Source organism: Lontra canadensis, unplaced genomic scaffold (assembly GCF_010015895.1).
Source record: "Lontra canadensis isolate GAN:19392208 unplaced genomic scaffold, GSC_riverotter_1.0 scaffold57, whole genome shotgun sequence".
Taxonomy (NCBI): Eukaryota; Metazoa; Chordata; class Mammalia; order Carnivora; family Mustelidae; genus Lontra; species Lontra canadensis.
The window spans coordinates 2,521,856-2,537,428 of NW_022631051.1; the positions used below are offsets into that span (position 1 = coordinate 2,521,856).

The window sequence follows — 15,573 nt, forward strand, 5'->3', positions numbered from 1 at the left end:
CTTTTAGAATTGGAGCTTACAATTTCCTTGAAAATGACTGTGGGAGCATGGCTAAATAATTATACATCGCAACCATTGTGTAAACCAGTTTAATTAACATTTTCCAGGCATGTCACATTTATACAATCACTAAATAATTTTCTAAAATTATGTTGCATTAGAAATTGCTACACATCAACTTGGATTATTTTTACTCATGGCTCTAATCATGCCTGAAATACTTTTTTTTTTTTTATTTTTTCTTTTCGTATCACTTTATTTATTTATTTTATTACTATTCAGAACTTCCTTCGGAGACAATTCATAAACAGGCTAGCCAGATGCTCTGTTCAATGTGTAAGTGTTATGTTTAATTACCACTGACTTCATCAAAGCTGGCATTTTTTTTTAAAGCAGTTCATAACATTATTAAATTTCCTTTTCATTCACTTTGTATTAAAGAAATCTTGGAACACATTCACGGCCATATCCCAACTTAGAATACACTGTAAAAATAAAAGAAAGTTTTTTTAACTTTCAAACTTTGTGAGATTTAAGAAATGAGGAGGTTGTAAACATGGACTTTCCTGGTGATTAGGCTTGTGGGCAGCACATGTTTCAAGAAGATATGGTCCAGTTTACTGTCTATTTGGGAAGATATAAAAAATTGGGCACAAACAATTCCTATATTATTAGTCAAGTACTCAAATTACTTTTTGGTCTCCTTTAAGCCCATTGTTATTATTATTGCTACCGCTGCTATTACTATTATAAACGCATTCTTTTTTTTTTTTTTAAGATTTTATTTATTTATTTGCCAGAGAGAGAGAGATCACAAGTAGGCAGACAGGCAGGCAGAGAGAGGAAGAGCAGGCTCCCCGCTGAGCAGAGAGCCTAAAGCGGGACTCAGTCCCAGGATCCTGAGACCATGACCTGAGCTGAAGGCAGAGGCTTAATCCACTGAGCCACCCAGGAGCCCTATAAACGCATTCTTTGTTTTTTTTCCCCTAAAGTACTAATCCCAAGCAAACAAGACTAATAAATCAAGAAATGTTCTTAGGCATGAAACTGAAATGAAATTAGGAATACAAATGGAAGGAATGGTACAATCAAATGTGTAAGCCCTGAGGTAATAGTTTGGGCTCCAAACACATTGAGATGAGTGGTTAAATAAGCAGAAGGATTAGCAGTTAGGTCACCAAATTAGTCTTCTGAATTTTCTTGCTCTATCAAGAATTCAATTTGTTTCCCGCTATCATTTACCATGCTGTATTAACCATAGTATTTTATCTATCAGTATTTCCAAATTATAAGCCTCTTACCCATAGCTATATCTCTACGAAGGATTTATTTAACGGCTCTGACAATGAAAGTGCAGTTGATAATATCTGTTGGATTATATGTGCAACAGAAAGTGCTTTTGCAAAATTCTCACTTTCATGCATTAGAAAAAAGAATAAACACGCTTTATATCTTTGCCTTCACTCTTTTAAGCACTATAAAGATTTTTGAAGAAAACAAATGTGGGGAATTCCAAAAAACAGAAGAATACTACTTTTCTTTCTTTCTTTCTTTCTTTCTTTCTTTCTTTCTTTCTTTCTTTCTTTCTTTCTTTTTTACTTCAATAGAATATTTGTATTGAAAAGTAGATTTTTTGAGGCAGGAGAACTATTTTTTAGTTGACCGCTTTGTGAGTAAAGAAGTATTAGGCTGCATTTATACAGTGCCAAACAATTATTCTGGCTAAATCTGGTTTCCAGTAACTATACCCAAATCATTGCCTGTTTAGAAATTAGAAAGCATGGTCTTTTTGGTCCCAGTCCATACAGACTACTTGTTTATCTCTCGTACACATTTGTAACAGAACATCTAGGTCTGAAGTAAATCTTTACTTTTGCTAGGAACATGGATGTGAGAAAAAAATCCAAACAGGATGCTTTATTAACAAAGATAAATTATTTTTGATCTGATATAAATGAGGGTGCCAGTTGATGTGGAGATACATTCAGTTACCATGTCTGGATTCTGTAAAGTGCCCTATCGTGTGCCAAAATATCCTCAGGTTGATACTGTTTCCAGTCCTCACGGCACATGGGTCAATTCAACATTATCCAGCAGGCCGGAAACATACAAGGAATGGCCAAGTGGCAGCTTCCCCACCCAGCTTTAGCCCTTTATACCACATCTAGAGAAATGGTTTCCAGCACTTGAACATTCAAATTAAATTGTTATTTTAAAGTAGTGTATAAATTGGCAAAAACCATTCTTACTCATAAAGACAGTTTAGGTCCAATGAGAATATGGTTTGTTCATCCGCGTACTGACACTTCTGGGTCAAGAATTCTCGCTCACTGAAGTCTGCTACAAATGGAGAATAATATCTAAATATTAAATATCTAATGGTAAAGGATACACATTTTGAGTATTTTAATGCCCAAATCACTTTCCTCTTAATATGTGTCTACTACCTATAAAAAGAGAGAGAGTTTTTGTTTTTGTTTTTGTTTTTTTCAAAATAAACATGTCACTCTGAAATTGTGGGGGTCCTAGGGAAAAGTAATATGTAAGTCGTCTTATGAAATTCTAGCTCACTGGGCTGTGTTCTGCACCCAAGTAGTGCTCATGCTGATTCCACTGTTTGACACATCTTTCCCACCTTTTCCATTTCTCAAGATTCAGCGGCAGGGTCCACATCATGATACTCGTGATACTTACATTATATTGAAATTATTGGTTACGTGCCTGGGTCAAGATCTGCAGGATCCCGTGGTCTGGAATGGTGTCTCAAAGTTCCATCCTTTCCCCCTAGCATAATGCCTACCTGACTCATGATGGGCAGTTAACAATGTACCTTGAAAAAGAGATAAAACAATTTAATCCAAAAGGAAGAATGTATTTCACTGAAAGGGCACCGCTTCAGACAAAGCTGTTTATGAAACGACTTTAAGTTATGTTTATGAAAATGATTTTAAGTTATGTCTATGAAAAATGGAGTAATAAGGTAATTAGCATGTAAAACAGATGGCCAAAGACCTACACTAAGGCAAAATGTTTTTTTGACCTGCCTTGCTTCAGTGGACCTAATATACCAGTTATAACTGAAAACTGGCATATTTTCTTTCTTTGAAAGTATAGACAATTTAAAGATATTCAAATTTCCCAACGCAAAAAGCAATTCTTTGTAAAGTTGCCCATGAGTTTCCTTTCCATTATTGAATGTAATTAGATGTTTAGCAATTCTTAGAATCAAGTGGATTTGTGTCAAGACAGTGTTACGTTGAATTTCTTAAATATTAAAAAATACACAAATTAATGTCCAACCATGCATGTGCTGAAAGAATATCTTCTAAGGAATAAAGTTACTGACATGTTTCACTTTAAGACATTTCTCTAATAAACAAATGATCTCCAAACCAAATGACCACAGGCTCCTTTGTGAAACAAAAATCTTTCCTTGTGACTTTAATCTAACTTTATCTTTTTTTTCTTCTTCTTCTTTTTTTTTTTTTTTGCAGGATTCTCTTTTTCTTCCAACTCTGGCTCTGCTCCCCATTTTTCTCCCTTGTGACTGATAGCCAACCCTCTTGCCCTTAGTGGGGCTTGGAGGCAGTGTGGAGTCTGAAGCAAAGGTCAAGCCACACAGGTTCATTGAGACACGCTCGTGCTTCATGATATTCCAGGTGAATCTGCATAAGCTTTTTTTTTTTTTTTTTTTTTTTTTTAGTGTTTTGACTGGCAACATCATGAGCAGGGTGTTTTACAACAAATCAGCCAACCATCCTATTTATCATACAGGGCAATATCACAGGCTAGCATTATGGACGGGGTGAGGGTTGGGAGTCAGTTGAAAGTTGAATAAATAAATAAATAAACAAATTAATTAATTAATTTTCAGATGGCAGCAACCCCAGCTCAAGGGTGAAGGTGAAATTCCCAGGCTGACAGGCATTTATAACTCTTACTGTGGCTCAGGCCCATATATAGGCCCACCACCAGCCCAGTGCTTTCCTGACCTCATAAAGAAATAGATGTCACACACAATAAGGAGCTCATCCGGTTTTGGAGAGTGGCAGGAAGTGTTTGACTAAAGTTGTTAATGCACATGGAACACCCCTCCCCCCAATTTGTAGTGACTTTATAAAACACATATAATTTGCACCTCCATTTAAAGACACTCACTCTTGTTTGAAGAAAAAAAAACCTCAAAGATGACTTCCCGAGGAACAAAAAAAAAAAAAAAAAGTCTCCAAATGCTTTTCAGAGTTAGTCATTCAAAAACTTAGTCTAAATATTCACCCAATGATTTTTAGCCAAAAAATAAAAAATAAATAGTCTGGGTCTATAGAAAACAAGCTCCACAAATATCCATCCTATTCTTTATTTAACTATAAAATGTATTTTTGTCTCTTGGCAAAATGGTATTTCGTCTCTTGACAAAAATGCTATTCTGACAGAATACGAATTCATAGATTTAATTTGTTCTAATTTTATGTTGTTGGAGGTTTTTTTTTTTTTTAAGTTCTCTAATTCAGAGAGGAAACTTTCAAAACTCCATCTTTAAAAAGAACTCAAATGACTAAAGAGAAATCCAGTATAGGAAAAAAACAAAAACAAAATAACAACAACAAAAACTTTTGTCTAGAAATGTAAATGGATCAACAGGCACTTGCCCCTGACTATTTTCCCAGAGCCTTCCTCTCAGGCAACTCCTCTGACAGAAAGGAGCCTCGACCTCGCCCTAGCCTGGCCTCTGTCATGGAAAAGGAACAGCCATGACCAAATACAGCCATGGAAGCAGTTTGCGGCCGCATTCGTAATTACATAATGTCATGACGATGGGACCCTGAGGGCCCATATCTAGCTCTCAGTACCTCTACTGAGGACATTGTAGGGGCCTAGATTCTCATTTCTTAAAGTCTATTTTTTTTCTTCCTAAAACTCAAACTCTAAAGACTTCTCAGTACAGTAAATTTATGGTTGTCCCTAGCAACTGAGTAGTAAATTTAGCCTCCTAATTAATTTTCTGTGTTTTGCCTTAATAATAGCAGTTAACACTGACTGAAGGTTTATTTGTGCCAGGAGTGGTTCTAAGTTCTTTGAGTCTATTAGTTTATTTAGCTCTCATTTAAATAATTAATTCCATGAGTCAGAGGCTCTCGATTATCTCCTTCTAACAGATGCGGAAACCCAGGTAAAACGTTCTTTGCCTCTCCGAGTCATGCTTGGAACCCCTCTGCTGTGTTGCCTTATACTTTCGATTTTTAAACCTGAAATTATTCCGTTCATAAAAAGGAAGGTCATACGAAATGGTTTTAACAGCTTATTTCTATTTTAAGTAAAACTTTTTATGACGGTCTCCACGTGCCAAGCCTGTTATAAATGCTCTACACAGATAGGAATTCATTGAATCTTTGGTCAGGTCCTGAGTGGTAGGGAGCATTAGTATTCCCATTGTATGGAAAAGGAAATTGAGACAAAGAGAGGCTAAGTAGCTTGCCCATTGCCCCCCAGCTGGTTAGTACAGGGTAGGAATATGGGGCAGTGGCGGGGAGGGGGATGCATATGCCAACTGTTGCAATTATTTTAGCTTTCTAGTCCTGCCACTGCTATTTGTCTTTGAACAAATTGTCCCATCTTTCTGATTCTTAGCAATCTCGTTTATAGAGGGGAGGGATTCCATGATCTCTAAGATCGCTTCAAATAATCCTATTGATTTGGATACCACAAACCCTGTCAAGTTGCATGGAGGAAAAACATTGTTTATGCCAGCCGGAAGACTTAGACACAGATTCCAGCTTTTAAACTAGCTGTGCACCTAACACTTCTCTGCAAGTCTCTAAGAACAGTTTTTGGGAAAGGATCTAGCAGGAAGCTAAGAAGGTAGGAAAGATTCTGATGGTCTCCAGAAATGCCAATTTCGGTTCTGCATCTGCCAACAGGTCTAGATAATCCTCAAAACCCTGTATGAATCCTGGCCTGCTATGCAAGATAATGGAGAAGAGAAACTAGGGAAATCAGAAATTTGGGGGAAGTATGATAAAACAACAGAGACCAATGAAATTTAACACTACCTGGAGGTATCATTACACTTGCTTGTCCCTCTTACTAGCGGAAACTCACTTTTGCTCTATAGAAGAACGAAATAAATTAATCCACAGCTTTCAAGTGAGTTAATAGCTTAATGCAGATCCAATGTGGAAATAAATTAGGTCCTTTTAAACTGATTACAGCATGTCACACTAAATGGTAGATTACAAAATATACTCACTTTGCAGTTGTATGTACAAATATGATTATATCCAGGACAAAACAAATACCCCGAAATGAAGTAAAGCTTCTAGAGCTGAAGGCAATCAGGGAGATTATATTATCCACCAGAGGCCCAGAGGGATTATGTGATTTGCCTAAGGTCATGTAGATAGTAAGTGGATATTCCAGGTTTTAGCCAGGCTTTCTTGAGATCAAGTTGAAGGAAGGGTTATTCCACAGCCTGCATGCAGACAACTTATTATAATGATAATAATAATTACAATAACCAATTACTGAGTTCACTGAGCCAGGTACTCTGCTCCCCTTTGTACATAGAATCCCTTGCCCACCTGCTCATATCTCTATGAGGTCTGTCTAGTTGTCCCCATTTTATAGATCAAATGACTGAGATAGCATTTGTGACTGTTCTAAGTTACACAGCTAGCAAATACTGAGAGCTGGGGGGTCTAGCTTCACCCCTGAATCTGCACTCTTCCCACTGAACCCACTGCTTCATCCATGGGGACTGACATGACCACATCTTTGGCTGGTTTTCCTTTAAAATCAGTATTTGAGCATCCTACAATGATAGCCTCATGCCCAAATGGTCAAAAGAAAGTAACAGCACCCTCGAGGTTCTTAGCCCTCACATTCAAAGGAAGAGGGCATCAGAAAGGTACCTTGTTTACTGTTCTTGAAGAGTAACTAATTGACTTTCAGTAAAACCAAGTGTAACCAATCTACCAAATTATTAAAACATTACCTTTTTAGCCTATGTAGGCCATGGATTCAAGATCATGAACTTAAAATCAAAACCAAGTAAGTCAAATCCAAGAGGATGAAAAGGGCCATTAAGCCTGGTGCTCTGTAAATTAATACTTTGAGGTAAACTTAGAAGTATTATAGAAAATTACTATTTATTTAATGTTTCATTCTATTTGAAAGAGAAACTCCCAAATGTTCAATACTACCCTATGTTTAAAAGTTAAAAATATACTGTAAATGGATAGAGTCATGATAGCACTGAGCACGTTGGGGGAGGATAGCTACAATCATAGTACAGTGTCATAGCATAATATTTTAGATTTACCAGCTGAACTGTTAAATGTTTAATGTGTATTAGAAGCATTAGTTCCAAGGCAAAATGAAGCGATATTATGTTTAACTGTTTGTTTGGAAACTTCTTTTATTAAAAAAAGGTTTTTAATAATGCTATTTGCAACACAGGTGTGATAATACTCAATATTGTATACTTGATATAGTGAATTTAGGAATGTAACAATCCATCTAGATGATGCCCATCCCCTCCTCCTTTAGATACCCTAGTAGCAAAATGTAAATACCCTTTTAAAAAATAAAGAGGCCTTTGAGCTATTGGAGCAGAATAGGGCGGGACAAGGAAAAGTGCTCTTTCCTGACAGACTCTTGCTTCTGGCTTTGACTTCATTTAGTAAGGTCAGTTCTCAAAGAACTTCGACAAACCCTTCCATGCTCCACAAAAGCACAAGAGAAGGAAAGCTTGTCATTCACAAGCAGCTATGGACAAAACCAGAGGCACAGGACAGGGTTAGGAAAATGAGGGGGAGGAAAAAGTTGGAGTAAAGTGCACAGTTACTGTCAAAAAAATATATTATTTTGATCCTAAGAAAATTAAGAGAATTTCATCTAATTACTAGATTGCTGACCTTTTAATACATTTGGTTTTCATGGAACATACAATCACCATCGGACATAAAAGACTAGTTTGCTTTTTAAAAAAAATTGCTTGGAGTTATCTACAGGAATCTTGTGAACGCATTTCAGGGATAACATTCTGCAGCTCTTTGGGTATTGGATGATTTCCTCAGGTAAGTCCACAAGGAAACAGGGAAATGTTAAATTCACGGATTCAAGTGGGCATTTCCCCAATCCTCTGATTCCTTTGCCCACCACTCCCACCCCCCCTCCATCTTTTCCTAAATGCCAGTACTTTCCAGTTCTCCATCCTCTACCCCTATGGCGTGAGACCGGGAAATCATGAAGAGTTTCTCCTTGTTTGTAAACTGCCTCTGCACCGGCTGAGGTGACTGGCCCGCGGGTGCCCCTTGGCTGGGATCCTCGGGGGGCCTCTGCTGCGCCCCCGGGGTCGTGGGGCCCTCACAGTCTGGACTTTTACTGGCTACTGCTTCCACAACCAAAGAGGTGCCAGCCTCCCGCAGCGGGGTGTAGCCCTTATTGCAGCAGGATGGGTCATCCGACTGGGAGGTCGGCGAGTCCGGCCTGGCAGGGGGCGAGTCCTCCAGCCGCAGGGACGGGGAGGGGGAGGCAGCTTTGGCCAGAAGGCTCGAGTCCAGCTCCGCGCTGCCCGGGGAGGGCGGGGGCTCGGGGGACGGTGGCGCCCGGTAGTCCGGGAGCCCGCTGGTGCTGCGGCGCCGCAGGGCCGCGTACCTGCCGGTCCTGGGCAGGCGGCCACCCTGCCCCCTGGCGGTGCGCGCCGCCGCCGCGCCCTCCGGCTCCTCCAGCTCTCTGGGCGCCCAGCGCGAGCCGCCCGGGGCACCACGGAGGTCGGTCAAGCTCAGGTCAAGCTCGCCCCGCGGGATCTCCCGGGAGCCACGTTCCCCAGGCGGCCTCTGCCAGCTGCAGCTCGAGCCCTCCGCGTCCCCGTCCCCATCCCCGGCGCCATCCCCGTCCCCGTTGCGGTCCCCTTGCAAGGGTAGCAGCGCGAAGGCGCTCAGCGAGGAGCCCACGAGGGAGCTGGCGGTGCTCTGGCGCCCCCAGCTCTCGGGTGGGCTGCAGGGCGCCGGGCTGCCGCTGCTGCTGGCGGCCGCGGTGGCGGCGGCAGCAGCGGCCACCGCGGCGGCGGCAGCGGCGGCGGCCCGGCGACGGCTGGCCACGCCCGAGCGCTCGCGGTAGATGCTGTACACGGCCTCCGCCAGGCTCGGGGGCTCCCGCGGGCAGCGCGGGGACGAGGCCAGGTCCGGCGGGGACGCGGCGCCCTTGGCCCCGCCGCCGCCCCCGCCCAGCGCGGCGGGATGGGGCCACGAGCCCCTGGCCAGCATCGCCGCCGCCCCGAAGGCGTCCCCCGCGCTGCTGCCGCAGCTCCCGGGCTTCAGCTCCAGGCCCCGCGACTGCACGTAGCTGAGGAAGCCGTTGAGCGGCGGGGCCCCGGGGGGCGCCGAAGCGGGGGCGGAGGACGAGGAGGAGGTGGCGGCGGCGGCAGCAGCGGCGGCGGCCGCCAGGTCTTTGGCGCGGAGACTATGCACGTCGATGACGGTGGAGTAGAGGTCCCGCAGGTTGATGATCTTGGTCTTCTTGTCTCGGTTCTCGTGGAGCACCGCGTTGGCGCATATGAAGAGGAAGATGCCGATGCCCATGATGAGGGGCCCGAAGACCTTGAGTTTGTCAGAGTGCAGGTACCCGGAGAAGATGCGGAAGAAGAAACCCACAGACGTGGAAGAGGACGAAGGGCCGGCGGACCGCGCGGGAGGTGTGCCCCGGGGCGCGCCCACCAAACTCGAGTTGACACCCCCCGGAGTCCCCAGGTGGCTCCTGGACCGGTTTTTGCTGCCACTGCCGCTGCTATTGGCCGTGGTCGGGGCGCGGTGGCCGCTGCCCGCGGGCGGCGGCTGCTTACCCCCTTCCCTGTTGGTCCCGTTGGCCTTGGGCCAGTAGCCCACAACCGCCATGGCTATGCCCACCAGCAGCACCAGGATCCCGCAGAGGGCAATGAGCCCCGAGATGGAGCACAGCTTTAGCTTGCCTTTCACCACCACCACGTCGTTCTTGCGCCTTTTCTTGGCTTTCCGCTTGCGCTTGGGGACCTGGGTTGGGGGGCGGAGGGGATCCTGCTTTCTGGCGGAAATCCTCAGGAGGCCACCGGTGGCTATCATGGTGAGCCAGAGCCCTGAGGGGCTAGTCTCTGTGGCAGAGGCTTGTGTAGTGGGGGCGCCAGCTGTCCACTAGCTGCTCCGCCACCTCCTCCTGCTGCAAAGCAGAGGAAGACAGTCAGGGGGTATAGGCTTGGCTGCAGCAACATCCCACGCTCTGCAAACGTCCCGCTCCCAGGTCCCACCACATGTGTGTCACCCCAGGGCTACCAACTAAGTGAGGTGCTGGACGCAGGGACCAGGGGGGTGGGGTGGATGGATCAGGGCCCAGAAACGCTGTTGCAGTCTTTGATAGGAGGTCATAAAACAATTTGAGAGAACTCCTTCTCCCACCTTCCCACACACATTCTGTAGGAGATATTCCAGTATTGCTGATTTCAAACCCTCCCAGCTGGCAGCCGAAGGAGTGCTGACCATTAGTAGAAACCAAAGGTGGGGACTCAAAAGTGGTGGTTGAGGACTTTCCTGGCAAAAGCCTTTTTCCCTTTGTCCTATTCCTATGGGAATCAGAAGATTGCCCAAGGGAGCTGTACAGGAGGTTCAAGTCTCTAAGCAGAGGAATTTCTCAATGTTTAGCCCAAAGTCACTAAAACAGTCACAAAAGTTACTGTTTTATAATGACAAAAGCAATTTTCATCACTGGATGAAAATTAAAGGTCACATACTGGCAGGCAGACGGCTTATTTACTGCAGATAATTAATAGAGAGTTCATTTCAGGGAGAACACCAGAACTACATCAGTCTTCTGGCAATAAATCCCTTCACAAAGTTGTCTCCCACCTATTCCTGTTCCTACAGCTAAAGGCAAGCAGCATTTCCCCTCATCTCTTTTTTGCAACATCTGGACAGCTTCTTGGGGTGGAATATTTAGTTTTAGGTAACTGGTTATGTAACTGAGCTCTTCCTTCTGGCCTCCTCTCTTCCCTCAGAGGAACTCCCTTAAAGGTATCATGTGCTAAATCTCATCAGGGACTTTGAGAAGTCCCCTAGAATCTCTAAGAGAAAGATCTTTTTTTTTCCCCCTCTTCTGTGGGAAAATTACAATCTTAAAAGAAAAGAAAAGGGGGGAAAAAAAGCCACTCTACCATAATAGCTTTCTGACCCCTTATTAATGTGCCAAAAGCACTCTTCAGAATCCTAATATTCAAATGAGAAGGCAATTAACTAGGTATAGCAGTCTACATAATAATGATGATTTGTAGAATGACATCTCCCCCAAGTGAGAGCTTGTTTTCTTCATCTTTCTCTCATGAGGTCATTTTTAGAAAGGGAGGGTGGCAACAATCAATGCACTATCCTATAGGAAGTTTAGTTGTTTATAATAAAGCCCTGTAGGTAAATGCACAGATGTGTCTTTGTTAATATCTGTGAGCTTCTAAAAATTTCAATCCTGCTGGATCCCCAGAGTAAAACATTTTCTGTTCCATTGGTTGTGTTCCCTCCTATAATAGAGATGCTAAAATTAAGGGCATTGTATGAATTTGAAAGGCTCAGATATCACTCACAAGCCTTTTGGTATTTTATCCTTTATGAAATAATTCATGTTTTAGAATAAATTACCCTTTGAAAATGTGGGATTACTTAGGAAGAATTTTGCTTTTAATTGGTGCCTGGGTAAAGAGCTTTGGCCCTTGATCCCCTCCATTATATCAATATAGGCAGAATCTTTTCTCCACTGGTGGCAAAGCAGACAGTAATCAGCTCTTTACAATGTTTGTGAATCAATGTCTCCTTGGAACTTAGTTGGTTTTCAATAAAGAGAAATACGAGGTAGGTTAGAGAGGGGTTAGTAGAGAGAATACATCTATAAGCCTTTAAAATTTTGTTTCAAGAAGAGGCTGCACCAGTAAGTACAAACAGATTGTAAAAAAAAAAAAAAAGTAGCTACTGTTCATCTGTCATCCCCCAAAATAAGCACATTTATTGTGTAGTTGTAACACAGAGACTGCTGTTTTAAGTGATCCCTAGACTGTAGTATCTTTAATGCAATAATCTGGAGATCTGCAGTCATTTTAGGATTCAGGAGCCAGACATTTTAGAAAGAAACCTAGACTCAGTTGGCAGGGTAGCTCTCCCAGAAGAGAGAAGGGCTAACATTTTCTTGGGCACTGATAAGGTACACCAGGGTGCTCAGCATCTTTGGGAAAGAAGGCACCCACATGTTTGTCTCCTCAGTAAGACAGCCTTGGCTCTGGGTAGACAGCACGTAAGGAAAACTGGAGTGGATTTCAACAATCGTTTACAGATCTTAAAATTAGTTTAATAGCTAGTAATTAACTCCCTAGTTTATTATTCCTTCAGCTCCCTTTAAGGCTGAACTCCTTTATAATGTATTGTCATCTGACCTGAAATACTGACAAAAGTCAGATGGCAAGGAAGACCCACCTTTGAGGCTTTTGTTTATACATAATGAAGGGAAACAAACTTGGCAGTCGAGGTTGGCTGCCCTCGCAATTTACTGCCTGGTGCCGGTCTTTCTGTGGTTAAGGAATGGAGGATGGGGGAAGCAAAGGAGGGATGTCTAAAAATACAACTGCTTCCAAGAGAGACATTCAAGTTCTCGGCTCATGATGGATTAAGCCCCACTCGGCGTCTGAGGCTCCCAGCCCACAGGATGGGAGCGCCCTGCCCTGCCCGGGACTCAGTGCAGGTCCTCGACCCCCCACTCCCTAATGGGCAGGACAGCGAACCCCTTGCCCTGCTATTTGGTCTGCTTATTTATGTTGGAGTCACATGAGTGCAGCAGCTGGGAGTCCGCCTCTGGAAAGAACACAGGCAGGAGCGAAGTGAGGGCAATCCTGAGCTCGCTTTTCCTGGGCTGCGCATCCCATGCAGCCCGCCCAGGAAAACGACTCTGCCGGAGCAGCAGCAGCCCGGGGGACCAGGGCTCGGGGCCGCAGGGGTGCGGAGGGGCAGCTCGGGGGCCGAGGACTCACAGAATTGCTCAAAATGGCAGCACTATAAGCAAACAATATCGCTCACTTACCCGGGAAGGCTGGGGCAGCTCCGGGGCGGCGAACGGGCGCTCGGGCGACACAAAGGAACCATGGAGAAACTTTTTCAGCCCGAGCCGACGGCGGGGCGCAGGGACAGCGCCTCGGGGCCCACCAGGAGAGCGCGGCTCAGCAGCCCAGCGGGGGCGAGCGCCCGCCCCAGGTTCGCAGCCCCCTCCGCGGCTGTGGCGGGAGCCATTTCCAAGAGTTTCCAAGAAGTGTCAGGTCCTCCGCTGCCCGCATCCTGCCTCGGAGCCGTCCTCCCCGCCGCCGCTCCTCCTGCGCCTCCCCGCGAGCCCCGCCGCGGCGCTCCCGGGCCGGCCCCAGCGCCTCTTTTGTGCGGCTGCGGCGCGCCGGGCTCCGCCGGGTGGAGTTGAGCCCGCGGTGGCGGCGGCGGCGGCAGCGGCTGGCGCGGCTCGGGGCGGCCGGACTCGCGGCTGTTGCTAAGAGACCGGAGCCATGACACAGGGAAATTGCGGCAGGATGGCAGTCGGTACCCGGCCCGACTCTGCTGCTCGGGGGCGCACCCGCCCCCCGCCCCGCCCCCCGTCTCCTCCCCGGCGCTGCTTCCCCCCACCCCACTCCGCGCCGGCCTCCCGCGCTCCCCCCCTTCACTTCCTCCGCAGCCCGCCGCCGGTGCCTTCGGGGGAACGGCGTCCCCGAGGACTAGGAGGCGCGGGGGGCGGGGGGGCGGAGTGTGGCGGGGGGCGGGGAAGCCGGCGGGGCGCGCCGCACCTCGGCCTCGGCCTACCCCGCCCCCGGGGCGCCCCGGGACCGCCGCCGGCCTTGGCCGGGAGCTTTGTTGTTTGCCCTCCAACTACCTGTCTGAGCAGCGGGCCGGAGGGCGCTCAAAGGAAGGGCCGGCACTCCCGGAGGATCTGCCGGTCAGCGTCCGAGGGGCGCTCTGGGGCGCGAGAGGGGTCAGCGCCCGCGTCTCCCGCCCTCCCGCCCTCCTGTCCTCCCTCTTCCCTCTCCTCTTTTGTTGCCTCCACTCTCGGACACTACGCAGCCTGGACTGCTTCTCCCCCTCCCTCTTGGGAGTTTGCGGTGTGGACGCACAGCGAGCACAGTAAGTTGTCCCCCAGCGAACTCCGGCCCGCGGAGCAGAGCCGCCCCCGCCGCGCTGCGCTCACCGCGGGCCGCGGGGCCGCCAGCGTCTGATGCCCTCGCGCCCCAGCCCAGCCGGGCTTTGTGACCGGCCTCCCCGGGACCGCGGCGTCTCCCGGCACGCGGGGCAGCTGGGGCTCCGCGGAGATTAGAATGGGCTCCGGGGAGCTTCCTTGGGCAGCCCCCCTCTTGCTCCCACCCCGTGCGGTAATCAGCAAGCGTTAAAAGGAAAAGTACGATTCTCCAGGAATCAGGGTTAGGATCAAAGAGGGGGAGGTGGGGGTAGGGAGGATGTCCAAACTCCCTACGTCATTTTAAAAATGCGAGAGGTGGAGAGAGAAAATCTTGTTTCCTAGCTCATCCCTGTCCTCCCAACTGTAAACATGACAGGGCAAAGAGAATTTCAAAGTGGAATTTCCCCACGGAGTATTGAGAAAGTAAGAAAGATTTTAATCATCTATTGAAGTGAGGCAGCCGCGATTCAGGAAGAAAATGAGACAAGAGCGGAGGAAACAAGTGCTGTCTGAACTTCGGGGTGCCGACAGAAATCTTGTGATGGTGGTGTGGAGTGGGTGTTGTCTGTGCTGAGTTTTGCTGTCTAAGGATCCACTGAACCCACACAGGAGGGCTTTGCTGGCCACAGTTCCAGTTACAAGATCTATCCTCCTTAATACACACATCCTTCACTTGTCTTTAAAACACAAGCATGCACTTTTCAAAAAGAACAATAAGGACACAAACATTTACAGGTGCAGTGATGTAACTGTGGGCCATGTTGTATGAGGTGGGGATGGAGATGATGAGGAGATGGGAAGGGATGAAGGAGAAATGTTTCCTAAAAGGAAACCCTGCACTTGCCTGTTGGAAAGGTGACCTCTGTCACCCTTTTCAAGGGAATCTGGATGATGATCAGGGTGTTCAGAACCCAGCTTTTTCCACCTTGCTATTCCTGCCCAGATTATAATTGCTAGAAAACAAGCCATATAAAGGGAAAGTTTTAAATTCCACATTGGATTGTTTCCTTTTAAAGAAATCACTGCAAAGGAGAAATAACTAGGTCTAGCTGTCATCCGTAAAGGTTTTTTGGCTCCAAGCTTCCAGATTTCTCGAATCTCAATAATAATCTGGTGTTTTGTACAGAGACCAGATCTGAGATCTCATTTCATTACACAGCTGGCTGCCAAGGACCATGGGTGGTACCTCCCCTCCTTTGTGGGCCTCTGTTTGCCGATCTGTATAAAGATAATAATACTGCAGAACTTCGTAAGGATTTTAGAAAGATTAAGTCATTAACAGTTTCTAATTTCTGCATAAATTATAGTTATCATTTGCACGTTTAAAACTCACTTGAGGGATCTGGAGAAGAAAAGAATCCTTTT

The 15,573-nt window shown here is 46.3% G+C and overlaps 1 protein-coding gene across 1 annotated transcript; it reads right to left on the reverse strand.

The window, feature by feature from the left end:
• Nucleotides 1-8,171: 8,171 nt before the first annotated feature.
• TMEM200C (transmembrane protein 200C) lies at nt 8,172-13,561 on the reverse strand. Its single transcript, XM_032875712.1, has 2 exons — nt 13,081-13,561; nt 8,172-10,191 (listed from the first exon to the last, which is right to left on the reverse strand). The coding sequence occupies exon 2, from the start codon at nt 10,095-10,097 to the stop codon at nt 8,184-8,186; it is 1,914 nt and encodes a 637-aa protein (XP_032731603.1). The 5' UTR covers nt 10,098-10,191; nt 13,081-13,561; the 3' UTR covers nt 8,172-8,183.
• Nucleotides 13,562-15,573: the final 2,012 nt, after the last annotated feature.

Excerpts from the sequence above, each read along its gene's own strand:
- TMEM200C (XM_032875712.1), bottom strand. The coding sequence starts at position 10,097 with ATGATAGCCACCGGTGGCCTCCTGAGGATTTCCGCCAGAAAGCAGGAT.